We start from the raw sequence: 21,174 nt of genomic DNA on the forward strand, positions 1-21,174 counted from the left end.
TCCCTGAAATATGGTGGAGCACATTCTGGTTTATAGAAACCAAGATGAGACCTGGTGATGAAGCATGGCACCAATAAGTTGTGTGAGGGTCACTAAAAAAACACTCAACAGGGATTTTGGAATTGAGGTCAGTAACATACCCTAGATTTCCAACCAAGAGTAAAGGTACAGGGTACTCATTGGTTGTTAATAAATATAAATATATTAAATTAAACCTATTTTATTAAGTGGACATAGTAACTAATAAAAAAAAGTTTCACTGCATCTTACTTTAGAAGCATATGTAGTGCTATGAGTCAATTGCTACAATGTACAACAAAAAGATAAGAGCTTTTTCCAGAAACAGAAGTAACTAAATATCAAGCTTTGGTAAAAATCTAAGTCTGTTACTTCACATAGTTTGCTACCAACACTACACAGATGTGATTTGTATAATATGCTCCTCTACCCTGTATTGCATTTTTTCATAAAAACACTGGTAAAAGTCTAAATAATCTCAACACGGTTTGATGAAAACGTGTTTTTCTTTTTAGGACACAGCAGGCCTTTGAAGTTCATATTGTGATCTAATGACCAGTGATGAGGGCAGCTCATTCATTGGCTAACTTAACCACTGCTATGAAAATACCCCTAATTTAGGAATCCTTAGACTGTATCAGACAGACTGGATTCTAAAAGGGGCAGGGCACCAAGACCAATCTTTTATGTATGTCAATCTTAATCAATAATACAACTAAAAGACGAGCTGGTCAGCTTTATTGTGCATTTATCGACTTTGCAACAGCTTTTGACAAATGGACAGAAACCTGCTTTGGGCCAACTTGGCCATATGGGGTATCCCATCACGCCTATTGGTGGTGATTAGCAGTCTGTATGCTAATACTTGGGCCCAAGTACGAATGCCTAGCAAATGAACCTACTCAGTCAAGATTCATACCATCTGGGTCCTTAAGCAAGGTTGTATTTTGTCCCCCTTACTTTTCAATTTGTATCTTGAGCGCCTGAGCGACCTCTTTGGCACAATAAACTGCTATCCACCAAAACTCCAAAGAAAGAGGGTGAATATCTTACAATACACTGATGATACAATACTTATGGATCAAACTGCAATTGGTCTCCAATGACATGCCTGGCCGAATTTTGCAAGACAAACATACTCAGTATTAATACCTCAATAAATAAGATCTTAATCTTTGGGAATAATATAGCCAAAAAAGGTGCTTGGTTTATAGATGCCCAGAAGATTGAAAGAGCATCCTAGCATTAAGTACTTAGGAGTTTGTATTAGCAAATGTGGCCTTCCAACTGCGCATATCGAGGATCTAACGGCATCTGCAAAGGCTCCTACTTTTGCCTTTCAGTGCCATCCCCAAAATCTTCCCGGGTTGGACATGACATCTATCTGCAAAGCCATGGAAAGCAAATTGATGCCAACATTTGCGTATGGTTTTCTAACAAAACCCAAAAACAACTCTACTCAAAAAGACATAGGGCATTTAAACATTATCAGAAAAACAGTGGTTCCTATTAGAATTGTAAATGTATACTTGATGCAAGGATTAGGACAATCACACAATAAGACTGTTAAAGAATGGAAATAGGACAAGAGACACAAAGTAGTCATCCACTGATTGTGACAAAAGAATAATAAACTGTATTTTTCATGAATGCAAATGCATAATGTGCATAGTGTCTCATGTGAAATGGCCCCAAAAAACAAACCATGAAGAACAATACAATTATACAATCAATACAAATAAGAACACGTTTCCAAACTGTAACAAACAACCAAATGGATAATGTATCTATTGCAAGGGGTCGTATAATTGGTCTGCTTGAGAATGTGGACTTTTCTAATAAGAACCACTGTTTTTCTGATAATGACACTTGCATATAGAGCATTTGTGTGCTTAAGTCATATTTCAAGATGGCTTGACCAGGCCCAATGCCTATGCTACGGACGTTTTTTCAATTTACTGGCCTGTACGGTTCAACCAGATATTCGCTCGGAGTTTAATTTGGCATGCCAGCTTCCTGTCTATGTCCTCTAAGTTTGCAATGGCTGAGCAGGGATCATTGAAAAGTATTTTGTGAGACATTACACAGGATCCGAAATCAAATCTCCACACGCTTGCCCAGGAAGCTGTGGATCGACTTGATGCCGCGACCTTATGAAGACTGCACTGCCCCCGAAAATTATTTCAAAGCTACAGATGAAGCAAGGGGGGGTTTTATCAGCTCATGCGGATTTAAGCATCATAAACTACAAGAAGCTTTCAGATTTAGAACTGCCTGTTATCAGCCAATGACACAGCCAGCGTACTCATCACTCCCTATCAAATTTAAGGTGAAGCTACAACTGTTGCGCTTGAGAACCGTCCGAATACCACTCAAAGCATATAAGTATAGTCGCTTGACTGCCACTCAGGACACTTCATGTAGGTACTGGGATTTTAGTGAGGAATCACTCTTACATATTTTTTGTGTCTGTTCCTTTTTATCCCCAATTAGACGATATTATCTTTTTCCAATTTTTAGGAAATGTATTATCAGTGCATGTAACACTGAGGTTATTGAATGGCTGAAAGGCCACTCGTGCCACTTGAGTGCTAGATTCACTAAGTTCATAGCAATTGCCTCATTAATGCTCAAAAGCATCTCTCCGTGAAAGGAAAGTTAAAAGTTTTATATTTATTCTAAAGAGCAACAGGACACGGGCCAGGGTTGGCAAGTTTCCCATTTTATAGAGTTAATGGCCCTGTGGTCAATAAGTATAAGCACATTTTGCACTTTAAGAATGGTATTTGTAGGATGAGTGTTCTTCCCTTTTGTGGAAGGCGTAGATCTGCAAATCATGTCAATTTGTACTTGTGTAAGCCCACTGGTGCCTTCTGGCTGCTGTGAATTTGAATGGGTACTCTTCAACTGCCATGCTACACATTTTTAATGATGTAATGATGTTTATTAATCCTTGTTTATGGTTACTCTTTTCATTGGTATTGTATTCTTTTTTTTTTTCTTTTTCGTTCTTTTATCTTGTAATGTTTGCCATGCTTTTAATTATTCGTGCAACTTTGACCTTAGACTGTCTCTAAACAGGCCACCATTTCAAGGAAAGATACCATTGAATGTTAATGACAGCTCGGTCCAGTGAGAGATTTTTTCTATGAAGGTGTCAACATGGTTGCTTCCAATTCTTTGCAACAAATGCCTTCACAAAGAGAAAGTATTGATAAAATATAATTTATCATTCACTAGGGCACTACTATTAACAAAATCAACATTCTTGCTTGTTTTTGCTATACCAAAAATAGATTGCATTATGGAGAGTATATAGAAAAACAAGACCCAAAATGCTCATATACTGTCAGTGGCGTAGCTAGGCCTTTTGCCTGTGGCGGTCTCAGCCTTTGCTGCCCTGCGGGGGCTATAAGAGCGTGTGCGGTGGGGGGGTGCTGTTTTTTCAGTGTTTGCTGTGTTTTGCCACCCCACGCAGCTGCATGTAAGAGCAGGGGGGGGGGGTGAGGAGGCCACCGGCCGCTTAACCCACCACCCCACTGTATACTGTGATAAACGTTACCAAGGAATCAGCAGTCTTCCACATGGAGATGGAAAGAACAACACAGAGCTACAAGTCTTGTACTCTTTGACGCTTTAGAAATTTAGTGATAAAAACGTATATTTTTAAAACTACAAATTATTATTATGTTGTGGCTTCTTGTTTGTTCATGAAATTCGGTGTCAGAAACCAATTACTTTTTCATAATTGTGTTCCAGGTTTCTTACATGTTACTTTTCGAGAGAAAGAGTGACTCATATGTTGTTCATTGGCTTAGAGGACTCATCATACTTCACTACAGCCAAGACAAGAAAAACAATCTGAACAAGACAAGCATGCAGAACAAGGGAACTGAATAGTGAAACAAGCCAACTCTGTCAAATCACTTGGCACAGTCATTCAGCGGTAGAATTAAGCTGTAAAATGTTGGCTTTACTCGTATACGACCGAATAAACTGCCAACATCAACCCTTACTAACCCTCTGGAAAGGGTGAAGAGGCAAAGCGGAAGCTGAGGGTGGCCAAATGATGCTCTGTGGTCATCATGCGGTGCTGCATTCGAAACTGATGCAGGCACATGTGACAAATTACAGGTCTACTATTTAAGAAGTTATTTGTCTATTTCATGTATATACTTTTCTGTAGGAGAAAGATGGTAAACATGCACGTTTCTGTCAGGTCCACGCCCACTTTATTTTGTACAAGCTAAGGGCAGGAATGTTTGCACATTTAAATCAATATTAGAGTGATACTGTGTGATATTTTGTTTGTTGCATGTCCTTCATGTGTATGTGCGCGCTTGAGCCAATCCACACAATGGAGTGCAGAACCCAGGCAGTGTCGACACTGTGATCAGCCGACATGCCTTTAAAAACAGATCCCTTCAAATGATCTTCTCTCCATTGATATTTGATTTTTTTGTGTCTTGGTGGTTCACTCACTCAGTTCTATGTGCTGGGTAACCATTGAGAGAGTTTAAAAGCATATTATAATGATATTGACTTTCAGATGATAACTGCAATGAGGGAGTGGACATAATGCAGAAGGTCATGTTGGCAGTAAGTATTTGTCAATTGATGCCGCAGCTCAGAACGGCAATGACGATACAGCAAATTGTGGTAAAATATCATCAAATAGAGTTAATAATAGTAAACCTACACTGTACTTGATGATATGTTAGTAGTGTCTTTTATGGCCACCATATATTTGTGGGAGGGTATTTAAACTGAAATATTCTGATTTATCACTGTCCTGTGTAGATTTCAAACTACGTGAAAAGCAGAGTTCACCCAGTGGCAGCTGGAGCAAACAAGAGAAAAATGCCACCCATCATAGAGGCGGTAAGAGGCTTCTCCACCCTAACAAAGTTTTTTTTTTACAATGGGTCTGGGTGGTGCATTTTATAACACAATTGTCAAATATTTTGGCCAACATATTTGTCAAAAAGAGTGACCATATTGTTAATTCATGAAACATTACAATACTTCAGGATGGGCTGTGAAAGCGCTAGTTCTTGGGAGGTGAAAATAGTTTGTGTGCTCGGGCTTTATCACTGGAGTAGTGCCTGAAACTGTGTGCCACTGCTTACTCTAGCAGTAAAATAGAAATCACAAACTGCATGCCTGGGAAAAAGTACACCAGTTGTAAATACAGTGCCAGAGGGGTGACAATTTGCCAATATTTTCCCCTGTGCTAGCTAATACCCCCTTAAGATGCATTTGGAAGTGAGCAAAATACTATGAGAATAGCTGCTATTACTCTGTAAGTCTCCTTAGTTAACTTCCGTCCAATCATACTCCCAAGCACTGATCATATCCCTTCTGTTCACTGAGCCACCCTCCCCATTCAAATTCATTTGTTTTACAGTTTTATAAAGTGCTACACATCTCTTTTCGGTTACTTCACAGCAATGATGCAGGATTTCAGATCTTCTGACCCCAGGTGAAAAAGAACTGCAATCGACCTTCCAGTTCCAGCCTGTTACACATACACACAGCCTTATTCACGAATAAAAAATAGAAGGAAGCATTCTTCAGTCACTTACCTGATATTTCTCCTGTAAGGTACCATCAATCATCTGCGCCCTGGTCAGATCTCGCTCATACTGATCAATCCACAATTTCAGGTCTTTTAACATAAACCTGTCTTCTCTCTGTTAAGAACAAGATTTGAAACTTCTTCATTAACACACTGTAACCTGAATATATAATGTCACCTAGGACACCACAGGATACATTTAGCATTTCTGGAAAGTCAAGGTACACAGGGATGGTATCACTAAGTAAGGAAATGGTCCAATTTAGATACTATTGTTGTGGCAAAGAATTTTGAATAGCTTCTGAATTTTAAGATTTTACTGGGTGTCTAAAATATTTGGGAACTATCTGGAATTTAATTCGTAAAATGCTCTAATATGGTAGCAGATGTAATGATGAAATATACACTGCTGTACCTCAGGCTGTAAATTCAAGGAGATCTTAAATCCAGTTGTTTCAGTTTATTCAAATAAATATTTTGAAGGGTGTTCTTTATCTCAAATTCACTAAACATAGTTCTGCTGGAAATCCTCTCTACTAGCAGATTGTCCCCTAAACTTAATTCAGTTTGCATAAATTAATCTCAGGTCTTAATTTTGTGAATCAGGATACACAACTGTACTGTATTTAGGACTGCAATCAGACCTGTACTCGAAATGTATCTTACATGGCTATTTTCGATCTCCCAGAGAGACCTCCTTTTCTATGTACAAAGCATATGAAACCACCGGTCTGGCAAAAGTGAAGCTATGTGCGCAATTACAGGAATACAATTTATTTTCGCACCAGTTCCTAGATGTTTTTCCGAGTATATCATCCCGGCGTTTTGCCCGCTTTCAGCAGCTTAAATATATTGAGTGAAATACTCCTGATCCACAATCTTTCCAAGGACCTTGTAAACTGGCTGAGGTTTATACCTCCCTTTATACCCTCATTAGGAATTCAATAGGGTATGTACTGAGGTACAGGGAGTTTCAATCCAAGCATAATTAAAGGAAGCAGGGAGGCATCTTTTAAGGCTCACATACCAGATAACACACATTTACGCAGGTGCAATGATGCAGCACATGGTAGTTGCTCTATTTTGTTGAAAAAAAATCACTTTTGGTTCATTATACGCAAATATGTATTGGTATAGGATTGAGGAAAACCCGGTTTACTTAATTTTCTTGTACACAAACAGCCTTTGTCCTATTTTTACATACTGCTTACTTTATGTAACTAGGCATCTCCTAGTGTTTGCCTACCCCACACGCAAATTTCAAGGGACACAAGGGTGTTGCACTTAGACTGACAAAGTGTACTTAAATTAGGCCTAACAGCAGCCTGTGATAGTGATGGGCACAGGCAAACTTAAAACCTCAGTAAATGACATGCCACAATTGACAAAAGAAAGTCCAATCTATTGAGCCAATGCTGAGGCTAATAAAAAGTAGACCCTAAACCTGGGGCAAAATAGAAGATTACGTTTAAAACTTGCACTTTGTTTTGGAAGTGACTTTGTGAATTAACTAAAAATATGTATTAAGTTTGTGAGTTTATCACATCTTCCTGTCTGTTGGTCTTGTTTCCAACTGGTTGCCTATCACAGTTGATGGATATCCCGTCCAACTTTTTACAAGTTTATTATATCCTATGACACTGGTAATAAAGCAAACAGTTATCTGTCACATTTGTGATGGAGTACCTATTCATTAAACCCTATATCAGGCCTTTAGATTTTAAGAGACTGACTGAAGATGAGAAGAAATTCTATTGAACATTTCCGGAAAGAGAATTCTAAGATAATATAATTGAATTAAGCGTATTTCTTCGTATAAAGATATCATTGGTGGTTACAGATTTTACAACCTTTTCCAGGCAAACACACATTGTTCCTCTTGAAGGCTTTGACGATATCTACATTAACTCTGGCCAATTTGGAAAACTTTTTGTCAGCGCCCCCAAGTACACTGGATAGAGAAATAAGTCGCAATAGCGTCTGCGGTTATCTACACATCAGTGGTTAATAAGACATTCCCCTCACATGCCCTCCAGCAGCCTCTTCAGAGACATACCCTCTTTTCTCTACTTCACTATTTTGCCCATATAGCCTTGGATTTGAAGATGTCATTCAACCATCGTCCCAAATGCCACCTTCCTCTATGAGTTACTTTTGTACTCCAAGGGCACAGACTTTGACTTGTTAGTCTTGCATGTTGTTTCACACAAATATAGACAAAGAGAAAGTGTCTGGTTGGACCCTTGGGTAAGGCATTGGGTTTTGTCAGCATGATCCTAGATGTGCAAATCTTGCACTCTGTGAACGTCATTAGTAGGACATGCATCACAGGGGGATATGTATAGAAGACAGACCTCTCTAATAGAAGATATAGATAACCGGGTTTTATAGAGGGTGCCTGCTCAAACAAGAGGAACCACGTACGCTGGATACACAAGACATACAGAGAGTTTAGCACATGCAAAAACATGCAAATGGAACAGAGTTCGACAACATTGTTTTTACTTCTGCCTCAACAGTGTGACACCTGAAATAGGAGCGACAACCATGCAATAATGAGATGTGCAACAGATAAGCATGTGAATACATTTCTGAACATGAGACAGACAGGAACCTTCCAATGTCAATGGCATCAGCACTATATCAAATAAAAGGAAATATACTTCTAATAATGGAAACAAATCTTGACCAAAGCAATCTTGCAAATAAAAGATAGTTTAGGAAAATACCAAGGTGAAATATCAAGTGCCTAGCAACTATTTTTGGAAACGATTGAATGCAAACCTCTTTGGGCAAGGAAAGTTAATTTTGATGAAGTGCAATCATGGACAATACACTGAACCAAGTCTGCCAATCTATAAATTATTAAGAGTATCCATGATTTATAATCACAGGACCATATTACACATTATTAACTCTGATCTAAAAATGAGAATCTGAAAAGTTATCCATAGATTCCTTCTTGTGTGGTTATCCAGAAACAACATCTACTTGTGAGGGGATTATATTAAAAAGCATCAGTTTTTTCAAACATACCTCAATAATTTGCTCTATTTCCCGAGGGTCAAGATCAATCTGGCAAGGACAGCATAACACAAAAAAGATGCACATATAACACACACAAATCAGTCATGATGAGAACATGCAGAATGAATTGGTTAACGAGCAGCTGAACCCCACCGTTTGGTCACTTCTTCAACCGTTAACCCTTACCTGAAGCATAGGAACAGAAAGAGGAAAAACAGGGAAGGCGAGATGCAAACGCTACCAGCAGAAAGTGACAGGAAAGAAGCAAATAAAATAAGACACGAGCAGACATGGTTCAATGCCAAGAAACAAACATAGGCTTATAGGAACAAACAAAAAATTGGACATGGAAATATTGGTCTCTTGACTAGATCACAATTCAGTTGGACAGAACAATTTTAACAATTTAAGAATTTAAAACATGATTTAATTATTTTCCCAGTAGCTTTTATATAATGATAGGTCGGAAAACAAATGTAAGCCCGTTTCACTAAATTACAATCTCATATTGCCTCTTTAAATTAACGATTCATCATTCTGGCAGCATTTATCAATGACTTCTGACACAGATTTACAAGCTCGCATATCTTTATAGTTTGGAATAGATTTGCAAATGATACGTCACGGAGTAAAATAAGGTTACTTACTTTAGAAACTCGTGTATTCGCTGGTCCATAGGTATTTGCCTAATGCTACTCAGAGGCTGGCATTTCTTCATTAAGATACAAATAATTTGAGGCAAGAGTACTCCACATGCATATTCTACTCCAACGCCCCAGTATTCCAGCTCCTCTATGTTGACTCTGTGCCTCATTCACCACTTTTCAAAAAACCATTGGCAAAGCCAGTGGTTGTGCATGGTAGAACTCACGACCAACTTCGCCCTCTTCATGTTAGACATAAAAAAGCTTTAGGAAAGCCCAGATGCAGGAGCAACAGGGTGGAATGAAGCTGTACAGCCAGTGGATGCAGTACCTTTTTGATTCCTTGCTCTGGCTGGGAAATATAGAAAAATTAACACGTGATGGACACTTTATATCTGAGTATGCTGGTTGCGTTCCTCTTGTGGGTGGAACATTTCTTACTCCTGGGAACGGAACATGTACTGCCATAGAGGGTGTATTGTAATCAAATGTGAAATGTTTTACAGTCGAAGTTATGAACAAGAGATTCCTTTTTCTAAAAGGTGATCCCAGATCTGCCAGGACAGCCCTGGTCTTTCACCAGCCTTCCCGGCGGATTTCGGAAACTTTTGCACATGTTCCAGTGTTCAAATGGAAAACCAAAAGGATTCAGATATGGTATGGAGTCCCACACTATGGCATTGAAAATATGGACGAAGTACACATTCCAAAAAGACTTGGAATTTCCTAGTCAAAAATTGGTCAAAGTGATGGCCAATAACAGAAAGGCTTTTGATGTCAAAGTCTTAGACAGAGTCTTCCCCAAAATGACTCAATCTCTATTTATATGCCAATTAATATTGTGGTTTATATTCTGAAAATGACGACATACAATCCCTAAAGTTATATCTTTAAGTGAGAATTGGACAAATAAAAGGAGTCACGAAAGTTGTTTTGGCAGGCCTTTCTCTGCTGCAAAAGACTTTCTCATGAAGCAAATAAAGAAAAAAATGAACACAACTCTACCACAAGAGCAATAACAAAACCACGACTGCTCACTACCTCTTAATCAGAGATATAGTCGATTTCTTACATGCTGCCTTTATACATTCCAGATTGGTGATATGCGCCGTTGCTTGGCCAAATAAAGGGGCATATTATCAAGGGGGGCGATAGGCACTGCTTGCAAATGTTTCTTGACTGGCTGAAAGGCTCACTGGGCCTCCTGAATGGCTATAGTAAAGTGAGGGAAAACGTATAAGGCAGAGCAGTGAACAAGGTAGGTAACCTTTTTCACAAGGCCAAATTGAGGATAATATCCTGACCCTGTTATTGAGTATTCAAAAATGATGGGTCAAGGTGGTGGTCCCAGTGGAGGATGCGCAATGTATGACCTAGTTGCCTGTTCCACTAGGAACATTCGGGATAAGTTGCCAGCCCTGAACATAGTGGTGAGCATTTTCTCAACAAAAAGTTCCATTCTCCAAACATTGGTGGATTCAGGTATGGCTAAGACACACACATTATAATGTCTAGAGCTCCCTTCCAGGTGTTCATTTTTGTGCGGAGTCATACCCAGTTGCTTTTCCAGTTCCAGTGCTTGAGAAGACGTCCTCAAATCGTCCACCACTATTTATTCGGTAAATGTATCTAATCTGTGTTGCAAAAGGTCAACCCTGCAGGCAAGCTAGTCTACTGTGTTATCAGTGGACAGGAGTCTGCCTGGCATATTCAATAACATGGAATGGATATTCGCCTTACCTGATGCTTGGGTTGTGTCATCAGCAGGGGCTTTTACCCTCATTCAAAAGTCAGTATGGGTTGTTTGTTAGCAGTGTTTCCCATCTTGCCACAATAGTGTTCACTAAGTTCGCGCCTCTGATGTGATTAACAAGGGATTGCCTTCTGTTGGGGCCTACACAGCAAACGGTTAAAGCATAGCTAGCATGTATAGAAGCATGCAGGTATTGTGATGGTGTACAGCTCATGCTTTGCACAAATTAGGATCACATAGCAGGCTTATGGTACATAGACACCTGAGCCCTGGGATAGCACTGACAATTGCAAGCAAGGATGCAGCACTGGCGCCTGAGGGAATGGATGCAAAGTACCAGCAGCAGGCAATGCACCAATGCACTCACCACTAACCAGCTTGATAGGAGCACTCCTCCGTCACTCTGTTCAATTACCTCGCCATCACTTCACCCTCATACCAGTACGCCCAGTGCACTATAAGTAGCAGCAATGGTTGTCAGCACCGTGGTCTGTCTCCGCTCAGTTATGGGGATCAGTAGCCCTCAGGGTGTGGCAGTACCCTTTCAGCGGAGATAAGTTTGATTCAGCATCACATTTGGATGGTATGGGCCAATACTTAATTTCTAAAAAATTAAGTGCCAGTGTCCTTTTTAAGAGGCCCTGCAGCCTGCACCATGCCTTTGCCCCTGCCATTGTGGCCAGTAACAGCACCACCACAACTACTAACTAGCACACTCCTGCAAGTGTGAAAATCCAGACTATTCCACGCCCCTAAAGCTATAAGATTGGATTGGGTGGCAATTTTATTGTTTACTGAATTAATAAATAACTGTTGTTGTGGTCATCTTTAAATTAGTCAGACAATGGCAGCAAGTGGCAGCCTCTCATAAGCGCCGGTGCTGGCAAATAAGTAACAGGGCCAAGCAACGGAAACCACCGGCACTGGTATGGTCGCAACTGCTTTAGAAAGAGGATGAGAATCTTATCGTTTCAGGATTCATCCCTTGTATGGATGATTTTGTTGGATATGCGATGGGTTCAGCTTAAACCCTGTTAGATTGCAGCCATCTTAGTTGGCGCTCACTGGTGCCCCAACATTCCATTTCTGTTTGAATTCTACCACAAAATCTTAAATTATGTTTCAACAGAATGATATTGACCTGGAAATTTGAAGCAAGCCTGCAGAAGCAGCATTTGGCCTACAGCAATGGCTCTCTTCATTGGCTGTTGCACGTCAAATACAAAAATTGGGTGGTAACACTTAGCTCATGACGTGCTGCATGCATTTCAGCACACACTGACATAGAATCTGTACAGATGTAACTATGGACATTTCGATATTTTTATAAACCCTGGTTCATAATGCGCACAATACAAATGTCTATACTCACTACCTAACTCACTCTAGTTGTGTTGCCCATCATTACGCACTTCATTGGTAATGTAAAGAACTGCTTTATTCAGCTTTCTGATTGCTGCATGTTTCCTATGCTTTCTAATGGACCAGCAGTGCAATGACAAACGACACATGGTGTTTTTGAGCATAGCAGAATATGGGGTGGCATAACATTTGTAATGGCTGCTGCATAACATGACCACAACCAATCATGTTCAACAGCTGAGGGGTATCTCTTGTGACAAAGAAGTTATTATCTCAACAACATAGCAAATTCAATCCAATTTACTCTTGCAGCACACTGTGATGTGCACAATAACTATTGACTCATTTATTTCACACAAAAAATGCCTTCATGAAAAATGCATGGAAATAAATGCTGGAGGCATCTGCAAAATTGCTGGGGGTACCTGCAATGAAATTGTGTTGATGGTAACTGAGCAAACCCTGGTTGGGCACAGATCTGACACATGTTTAATGATGCCTCCTCCTAAATGTGAAGAATTGTTTAATGAGAAAGCTCCTTGGGGTTCCGCAAAGGCTGCAGTTATTTAGAACTGGATCACAAATCCAGTAGCAAAACACTGGAACAAATTCCCTATCCATTCAAGACAACATCAAAGTTTGGTCCTACTCCATGGTAGGGTTTTCAAGAATTGTTTTACAAGATCTGTCAATGAGAGATTGAGCCTTTGAGTTTGCTAAACTGCAACACATCAAGAACAATCTACATGAATCCCTCTTGGGAGTCCTTAACTACGTTGATAGGTTCAGCTTGTACTACCCCAGAAGAAGATGTCCTCTATGCAGAGGCATCAGTACGCATTGGTCAATAACAGGATGTATTTACTTTCCTCTTGAGGATGAAGAGGCACCATGAAGAGAAGAGCAGGTAAGACAGAATTAGCCAGGGTTTACCAGGAAGAAACCTTTTCACACTTGAATAAGTTTGAGTACAAAGAAGAGGTTACAGGACGCCTTTTATGAAATTGACACATCTTCGACAACTAGGGGAAGTGTGGCAACGGCGAATTCTTCGATGTATTGAGGAACAAAGAAACAGAATTTGAAAATCATATGATTGCCAATGGGCATTACACTTTGGAAGTGAGACAAAGCACAGGTGGAAACAACAAAGTGTTTAGAGATGGTAGAGAAAGCTGGGATATGGGGCATTTAGATACAACAAATGTTTGTTTTATGTCATCCAATCATCCTATGCCGCAGTAGCTGCCGATAGGCACTTTGTTTTAGGTGACTGGTCAAATTCTGTGCACTCTGCAGTGATTTTTGTGTTCTAAGTGCTTGTAGAGCACACAAGCTTTCTTCAGCAGCAAAACGACAGCATGTCGCTGCAAAACAATACGCATGGACTAAAACTGTAAATAAAGCATGTCTCAATTAATTCTCTATGTAGGGCAACAAACTGGGCAGCTCCTCATACCGTCTGTGATCATCGTTCTCAGGATGCCAGTTCAGATTTAACTCTAAACCTGGGCCTGGTGGGATACTGAAGTCCCAAGATACCATCAAGTGTGAGCATCTGCTGTAATAAATGATTAATAATGTGGCCGTCATTATACTGTTGCTGCACGAAGTGCTGGCTCGCCATCTGTTTCCAAATGCAAAATTCTTAAAATGATAATCAGAGTTGTGGGAGTGAAAGGAGAGGAATAAATAGTACACAAACGTATGTGCTTATAATAATGTTTTGGATTCAACTATTCAATCGACTACTTGAAAAGAGCACATTAGGATCAGCTTTGTATTTATAAAAGCACATAAGATCTGATGATTCTGACACAATTAGATTCCTAGTATAATATTATAGTGTTGAATAGGTTTCTAAAGTGCTTTTTTTTACTGAGTTTTGTCCTCGCGGCTCCTCGCCATTACTTGCTGAAGGATTTCTGATGCTATTGTTGAGAAATATCCTATAGCCACAAAGCTCTTTAGAAAACCCTGGGAAAACACCCAAAATGATCTATCAATTTGTCTATTGGTGAGCATTTAAAATGCAATACGACTTTAAAAACATGTAATTTGCAAATATTATATTACAGCACTGATGCACTAGAGTGGAAACCTTTGCATATCAATATGCTTTTTTTTCACAGCAAACGTGAAAAATGTTACTTATATTTACCACGTTTTTGTAGAATTAGTTAAAGATATATATGTAAAAAAAATGAATAAAATCTATCTCAAAATAATAAAAGTCCAAAGGACTGTTCTAGAAAAAATCAAGGAAATTTAAATTACATGTCTAGACTTCTTATGCCAAGTGAAAATGTAAGCAGCTCATTTAGAGAAAATAGTATCTGTTTTGTCTTTCTCATTTGGTCACAGTTGTCTTGAAAAGAACAACGACAGCAACACCACCACCCTTCTAGACAACCTCGCCAATCTTGGACTCAAACAACTTGTCGATACCCCCACCCACTATGCCGGACACACGCTCGACCCAATCTTCACCTCCAGCAAACACATCTCCTTCAACCACACCACAACTCTCCACTGGACAGACCACAGCTGCGTTCACTTCAACTACAAAAAGACCACAACCCACAACCTCCCTCAACCAATTCCACGAAGAAACTGGAACAAAATTACCACCGACCAGCTCTTCACATCGCTTCACAAAAACCCTCCTGCCAAACCATCGGACCCAAACCAAGCAGCCATCAACCTCACACAATGGATCACCCACAGCGCCAACGAACTAGCTCCCTTGAAAAACCATCAAATTAAGCAAGGTAGCAAAAAAGCCCCCTGGTTTAACGATGACCTTAAGAAATCCAAGAAGTCCTGTCGCACACTCGAGAAAGTCTGGAGAAAAAATCCAACCACTGATAACCTGGCCACCTTCAAGAACGCTACCCGCAAACACCACCAACTGTTTCGATCCACCAAGAAATCAGCATTCAACGATCGACTTGACAACAACGCCCATAGCAGCAAAGAACTATTCAACATCGTCAAAGAATTTACCAACCCCACCGCCGGCACCAACGACATCACTCCATCTCAAGTCCTCTGCGACTCCCTAGCCACATTCTTCCACAACAAAATCGCCGACATACATTACAGCTTTGAAAACCAGCCCAGAGACCAGCCCAACCCTCTCACCTCCGAACCAAAACCTCCCTCTAACAACCTGTGCGCCTGGAACCCAATCACCACCGAAGACACCATCCACCTGATGAACTCCATCCACTCAGGATCGCCAACCCACCCATGTCCCCACCACATTTTCAACAAAGCAGACTCCATTATCGCACCCCATCTCCGGGACGTCATCAACTGCTCCTTCAACTCCGCGACCTTCCCGGAAAGCTGGAAACATGCCGTACTCAGCGCCCTCCTGAAGAAACCCACAGCAGACCCCACTGAACTTAAGAACTACCGCCCCATCTCGCTCCTCCCATTCCCTGCCAAAGTCATTGAGAAAGCCGTCAACAATCAGCTCGCCACCTTCCTCGAATCCAACAAATCCCTCAACCCCTCACAGAACGGCTTCCGAGCCAAACACAGCACCGAGACCGCCCTCATCGCAGCAACAGACGACATTTGAACCCTACTGGACAACGGAGAAACAGTTGCCCTCATCATACTTGACCTCTCCGCAGCATTCGACACAGTCTGTCATAGCACCCTTATACAACGCCTCAACAACGTCGGAATACAAGGAAAAGCACTGGACTGGATCATCTCGTTCCTCGCAGGAAGAACCCAGAGAGTCCGCCTCCCCCCTTTTAGATCAGAGGCCACAGAAGTCATCTGCGGCGTACCACAAGGATCATCACTCAGTCCCACCCTCTTCAACGTATACATGAGTCCCCTCGCATCCATCGCTCGCCAACACAACCTCAACATCATCTCCTACGCAGACGACACCCAGCTGATCCTCTCCCTCACCAAAGATCCAAACACCGCCAAAACCAACTTACACGAAGGAATGAAAGAAGTAGCCGAGTGGATGAAGAACAGCCGTTTAAAACTAAACTCGGACAAAATGGAAGTCCTCATATTAGGATCATCCCCCTCTGCCTGGGACGACTCATGGTGGCCACCGGGCCTGGGAACCGCACCCACACCTACGAACCACGCACGTAACCTGGGCTTCATCCTGGACTCCTCCCTCTCGATGACCAGACAAGTCAACGCCGTCTCATCATCATGCTTCAACATCCTACGCATGCTCAAAAAAATCTTCCGATGGATCCCCACCGAAACAAGAAAACCGGTCACCCACGCACTAGTCACAAGCCGACTGGATTACGGAAACAACCTGTACGCCGGAACTACAGCCAAATTACAGAAAAAACTCCAACGCATCCAAAACGCCTCAGCCAGAATCATACTTGACATCCCCCGCCAAAATCACATCTCCAACCACCTGAAAGACCTCCACTGGCTCCCCATCAACAAGAGAATAACGTTCCGTCTCCTCACCCACGCACACAAAGCCCTCTACGAGCTAGGACCCGAATGCCTCAACACGCGTCTGTCCTTTTACACCCCCACCCGCCAACTTCGATCGTCCAACCAAGCCCTCGCCGCAATTCCGCGCTTCCATAGATCCACCATGGGGGGACGATCCTTCTCTTACTTAGCGGCCATAACCTGGAACTCTCTCCCCACCCACCTCCGCCTTACCCAAAACCACCTCTCCTTCAGAAAGCAACTAAAAAATTGGATATTTGATAAATAAATTACCCCCCCTCCCCCAAGCGCCCTGAGACCCTCTGGGTGAGTAGTGCGCTATACAAATTACTGAACTTGAACTTGAACTTAGAGATTATGCATTGACAGCCCTTGAAACTGAGCTTATCACTCACCCAGACTGCAACCTTTCCTATTCCATCCCCGGGGTACTGAAAAACTACTTTCTTAAAAAATTCATAAAGAACACATTGAATGCTACCAGAATGGACCTTATTGAAGTGTCTAAACAACTATGTATTATTTTTCCATAGCCCACAAGGCATAGACACATTTCGCAGCATCCTGATGCGACATAAAAAGTTACATATGTATAAGCGCAGCATAATTTGTGGCATTATTGAAAAATACTTATTAAAATAACTTTTAGGGTAAGATGCTGCCATACCAATTTTGTCATGACTTGCTCAGTGATAAGAAGGAAATAGATACTGAACTTTAATTAATGAACATAGTAGACAGAGCTTTTCCTTGTAGACCTCATGGTCACTTCAGGCTATGACAAATGCGTTTAATGAATTTTTTACGAAAAATGGTGGGTAATGTCCCTACACGTTTTTTCTATGTGGGTGATGTAAATCAGCCAGGAAATGCACCTTTTTATGCAAACGTAGAATGGGCATTCATATTTTAGCCCATTCGGCATTTGCTTTTCTTTTTCAGAAAGGCAGTCCTCCGAGGCTCTGCTGCGCAGGGTGCTTTATCTGGGAGGAGTTGGGAAGCAGATTGTGAATTTTCTTTTCCACAAATAGAACATGACAAATATCCCTCTGACCTAGCAGCTCAGGGGTGGTGAGACCATCAGGTCAAGTATTTCCATCGGTGGAGACAGCTGCTCCACCGTCAGAAACCAAGAGTTCCTCCACATCTACACGGGGTGGTGGAGTAGCACGGTTGGAAGAGAGGGCATCTGTCATTTTTTGTTGGATGTCTTGCGTCCAGCAACCTATAAAGGACCTCCTGTGTCTTGTTTATCCTGTGGAAGCAAACGCTCAAAGAAACCAATACAAATTAAGTTGATGCTAACATGATTCATCCTACGATGTTGGACGTACTAGACATGAGCTACAGAACCACAAGATAATACAACAAACGTTGTTTTGGGGAGTCTATTGCAAAGAAAGTAATAGATGGACAACTGCTATTGTGGGAACTTGTTAAATTATTGGAAACACATTTTCAGTGCCATCAAAGTATAAACACTATTTAATCTTTTTTTTTATCATAGGTTAGAAACTTCCACGAAAATGGCATCTCATAATGGTTCCTGCTACAAAATAGGTATTTGGTAAAGTCTTGCTTTATTTTAATAGATTATGTTTGTAATCCATAAATAACATTTCCATAAAAGAAATATCTAGACACACCTTGTGGTAAAATATCTGTTAGGGGCTTTTCCAAAAATGTTTCATGTTTTAAATACTTTTCCGTCCTGCATGTCAAAAACTACAGGAAGGAATAACATTGTCTAGGTTTCAACATATCCCTGAAAGCATGTGAGCTAGGTAGGAAATCAATGTAAAAGAAAAGAAAATCCTCAGCAAACTTACTTCATCTTCCTGCCCACCACTAGCTGAATGATGGGGATCAGGATAGAGTTTCAGGAACTGCGCTACATAGGTCATAATAGACTTTTCGTCTGGCTTATCCACGTCCACATCTGAAAAAAAACAGACCACTCGATAACCAAACACTTAAAACAATGATCCGCATAAAAGTAGAATTTAGCAAAATCATACAAAAAGATAAATTGCAAGGGAACATAACTATTCAACACTTTCAGCAATAGAAATGAATGAAAGAAGGCTTGTAGTGGTATTCACTCTTTACATATCTATAAAGCAGATCACTCCATCCGTTTAATGCTGAAACTGCAAATTATTTCATTATTTTACACTGGACTTCAGAAAGCTAGGCGTAAACTAGGGAGATACCTCTTTATGAGAATCATCTGCATCTTAAATATAGTTTCTCAGGGTGTCAAAGTTAGAGAAGGTTGTCAATTAAATGCATTAAATCGTGGATCAAAATAGTGGCTGTGCCATCACAACCAGAATCAGAGATACTTGCCAAAATCTCACTGGCAAGCAACCTGCAAATGGAATCCAATATTAGCAGCCGGTCCACAGAAAAACAGTTACATATAATCCCTCCAAATTGTACTATGGGCCCAGTTATGAGTGGGGCAGAGCGGCGTTCCCAGGTGAGATACTGCTACATCCAATCATGATTGGCCTTGTGTTACAACAACTGTTTTTCCTGGGTGCTGGGGCACAGGACCTGATTTTACTGGCTGGAAACCTGGCGAATTAAATCGCTTTAGGCCTGGGAATCAAGCAGTAATTTTATATCTAGATCATTATTTGCATCCCATTGGGGTTTACCTTATACCTACAACCTACTTGTAGGATGTTACCACAGGGTACCTGTAATTGGGAGAAGAGAGTATGCCCCCTCCGTCAGTACCACACATCACGTATTTGGGGTCCGAGACTGAAATTTAGAGTTAATTGATGACTTATCCTGCAATTCAGAAAAGTGTTTATGTATGTCTAAATTTTAAAACAATTATAAACATTTATGCCTTAATCATGAATAGAAGGTGACTTTTGCCAAGTCTCCCACATCCAGGAAGTTCTGTTTAATGGCAGGTGCAGAACATGGTGGAGATGTTGGAGCAAACACTGAATACACTGTTGCATGTTGCTGTTGCTTCCAAAGTGGAAAATGTGTCGACATGAGAAACTATTCCTTCTCTATAAGTTTCCTAAGATTGCTGTAATGACAGCTGTTTTTTTGTTTGGGGGTGAGAGATGGATGCCTTGGAGGTAGCTGAATAACCATTTCTTCAAACCAAGCACATACATAATCAAATTCCATCCAGCAGGGTGCAGCTGCAGTCTGTACATTTTATGGTTGTTTGATAAGATTCATTTTAAGGTATGTCTCTGGTAATTATTATAGCAAAGTTGATGAACTGAATGGTTTGCAGGTTCCCGTACTCAAGACACTGTTGCGTGAAGTGAATTTCAAAATGTTATATTTCTTTAAGAGTCCTCTAAGTTTGGTTCCACTTTTTGCCACAGTCAGCATCTTTCTCTTGCCTTCTCTATGGCCTAAAACCAGACATAAGTACAAGTAGGCCTACATCATTTAAACATAGACTTCTTGTTCAACACTAATAGGTATTTTTTTCTACCGAACTGAGATAATGATTGGGTCTTAAGTTACGATAAGAGGTGCTTTCTAGTAACGCTGATCTTTGCTAAAGTGGATGTCATGTAAAGCATTGTGATTTCTCAAGTTCTTCAAGTGAACTCTGCACGATGTCTTTATTCCATATTTAATGAATGTGAACTATTCAGCAATGAGTTTGCATCAAGGAAGATAGTGGCAGATGAAGTGATTGATTTCTTAAGTAGAATTCTAAAACTGCAGTGATCATCTGCTTTTGGAATTGAATCCAGGCAGTGATTGCATGTTGTTCCTACCAGTCAAGCATGTGTTCTGCCAGATGACCAGATCTTCTTGCTTCCTGGTTCCACCACTTTCCTGAATGACTCTTCAAGGTACTGTGGTGCCTTTTAATACATGTATGGTGGACTTTACAGAGGACCTTAAGTCTGATCTGGTGTCTCATTTGCTACTAATTTTTGATAGCTTAATTTGGAAATTGAAACTCTTGATCATCTCTGATGTATGCTTCTTTGTCAAACATGTTCCAAATTGAAATCTCAAGTCAGGTACAAATAGCCATAGCACTGCTCTCTGTATGCTCAGATCGGATAGCCATCCTTTTTATGCGTGTGCTGTACCAAATTTGCAGGTGCGAAGTGGCTGTCCTGCAGGCAGGCTGTTTCTTTGCACATATGAAAAATCAGCGTCTAAAATTAATGAGACATGTATTTTATCTAGGGTTTGTTTTTATGTGTGTGTTCAGAACTTTTAAGGGTCATTTTTTGAATTGTCTATTTTGATTTTTTAATTACCTTTTGTGCCCATTTTTACTATATTGTGCCTTGTATGTGTGTGTATGATTTGACAACCAAAAT

The 21,174-nt window shown here is 40.6% G+C and overlaps 1 protein-coding gene across 1 annotated transcript in view; it reads right to left on the bottom strand.

Moving 5' to 3' along the window:
• The window catches only part of SYNE1 (spectrin repeat containing nuclear envelope protein 1), a 2,361,447-nt gene that overhangs the window by 1,833,741 nt on the left and 506,532 nt on the right, over positions 1-21,174 (bottom strand). The window contains exons 9-10 of the mRNA XM_078648775.1: positions 18,673-18,782; positions 5,604-5,711 (exon numbers count right to left, since the gene is read on the bottom strand). Coding sequence (XP_078504901.1) covers positions 5,604-5,711; positions 18,673-18,782 — 218 coding nt within the window. The remainder of the gene's footprint in view (positions 1-5,603; positions 5,712-18,672; positions 18,783-21,174) is intronic.

This window comes from Lissotriton helveticus, chromosome 6 (genome assembly GCF_964261635.1).
Source record: "Lissotriton helveticus chromosome 6, aLisHel1.1, whole genome shotgun sequence".
Classification (NCBI taxonomy): Eukaryota; Metazoa; Chordata; class Amphibia; order Caudata; family Salamandridae; genus Lissotriton; species Lissotriton helveticus.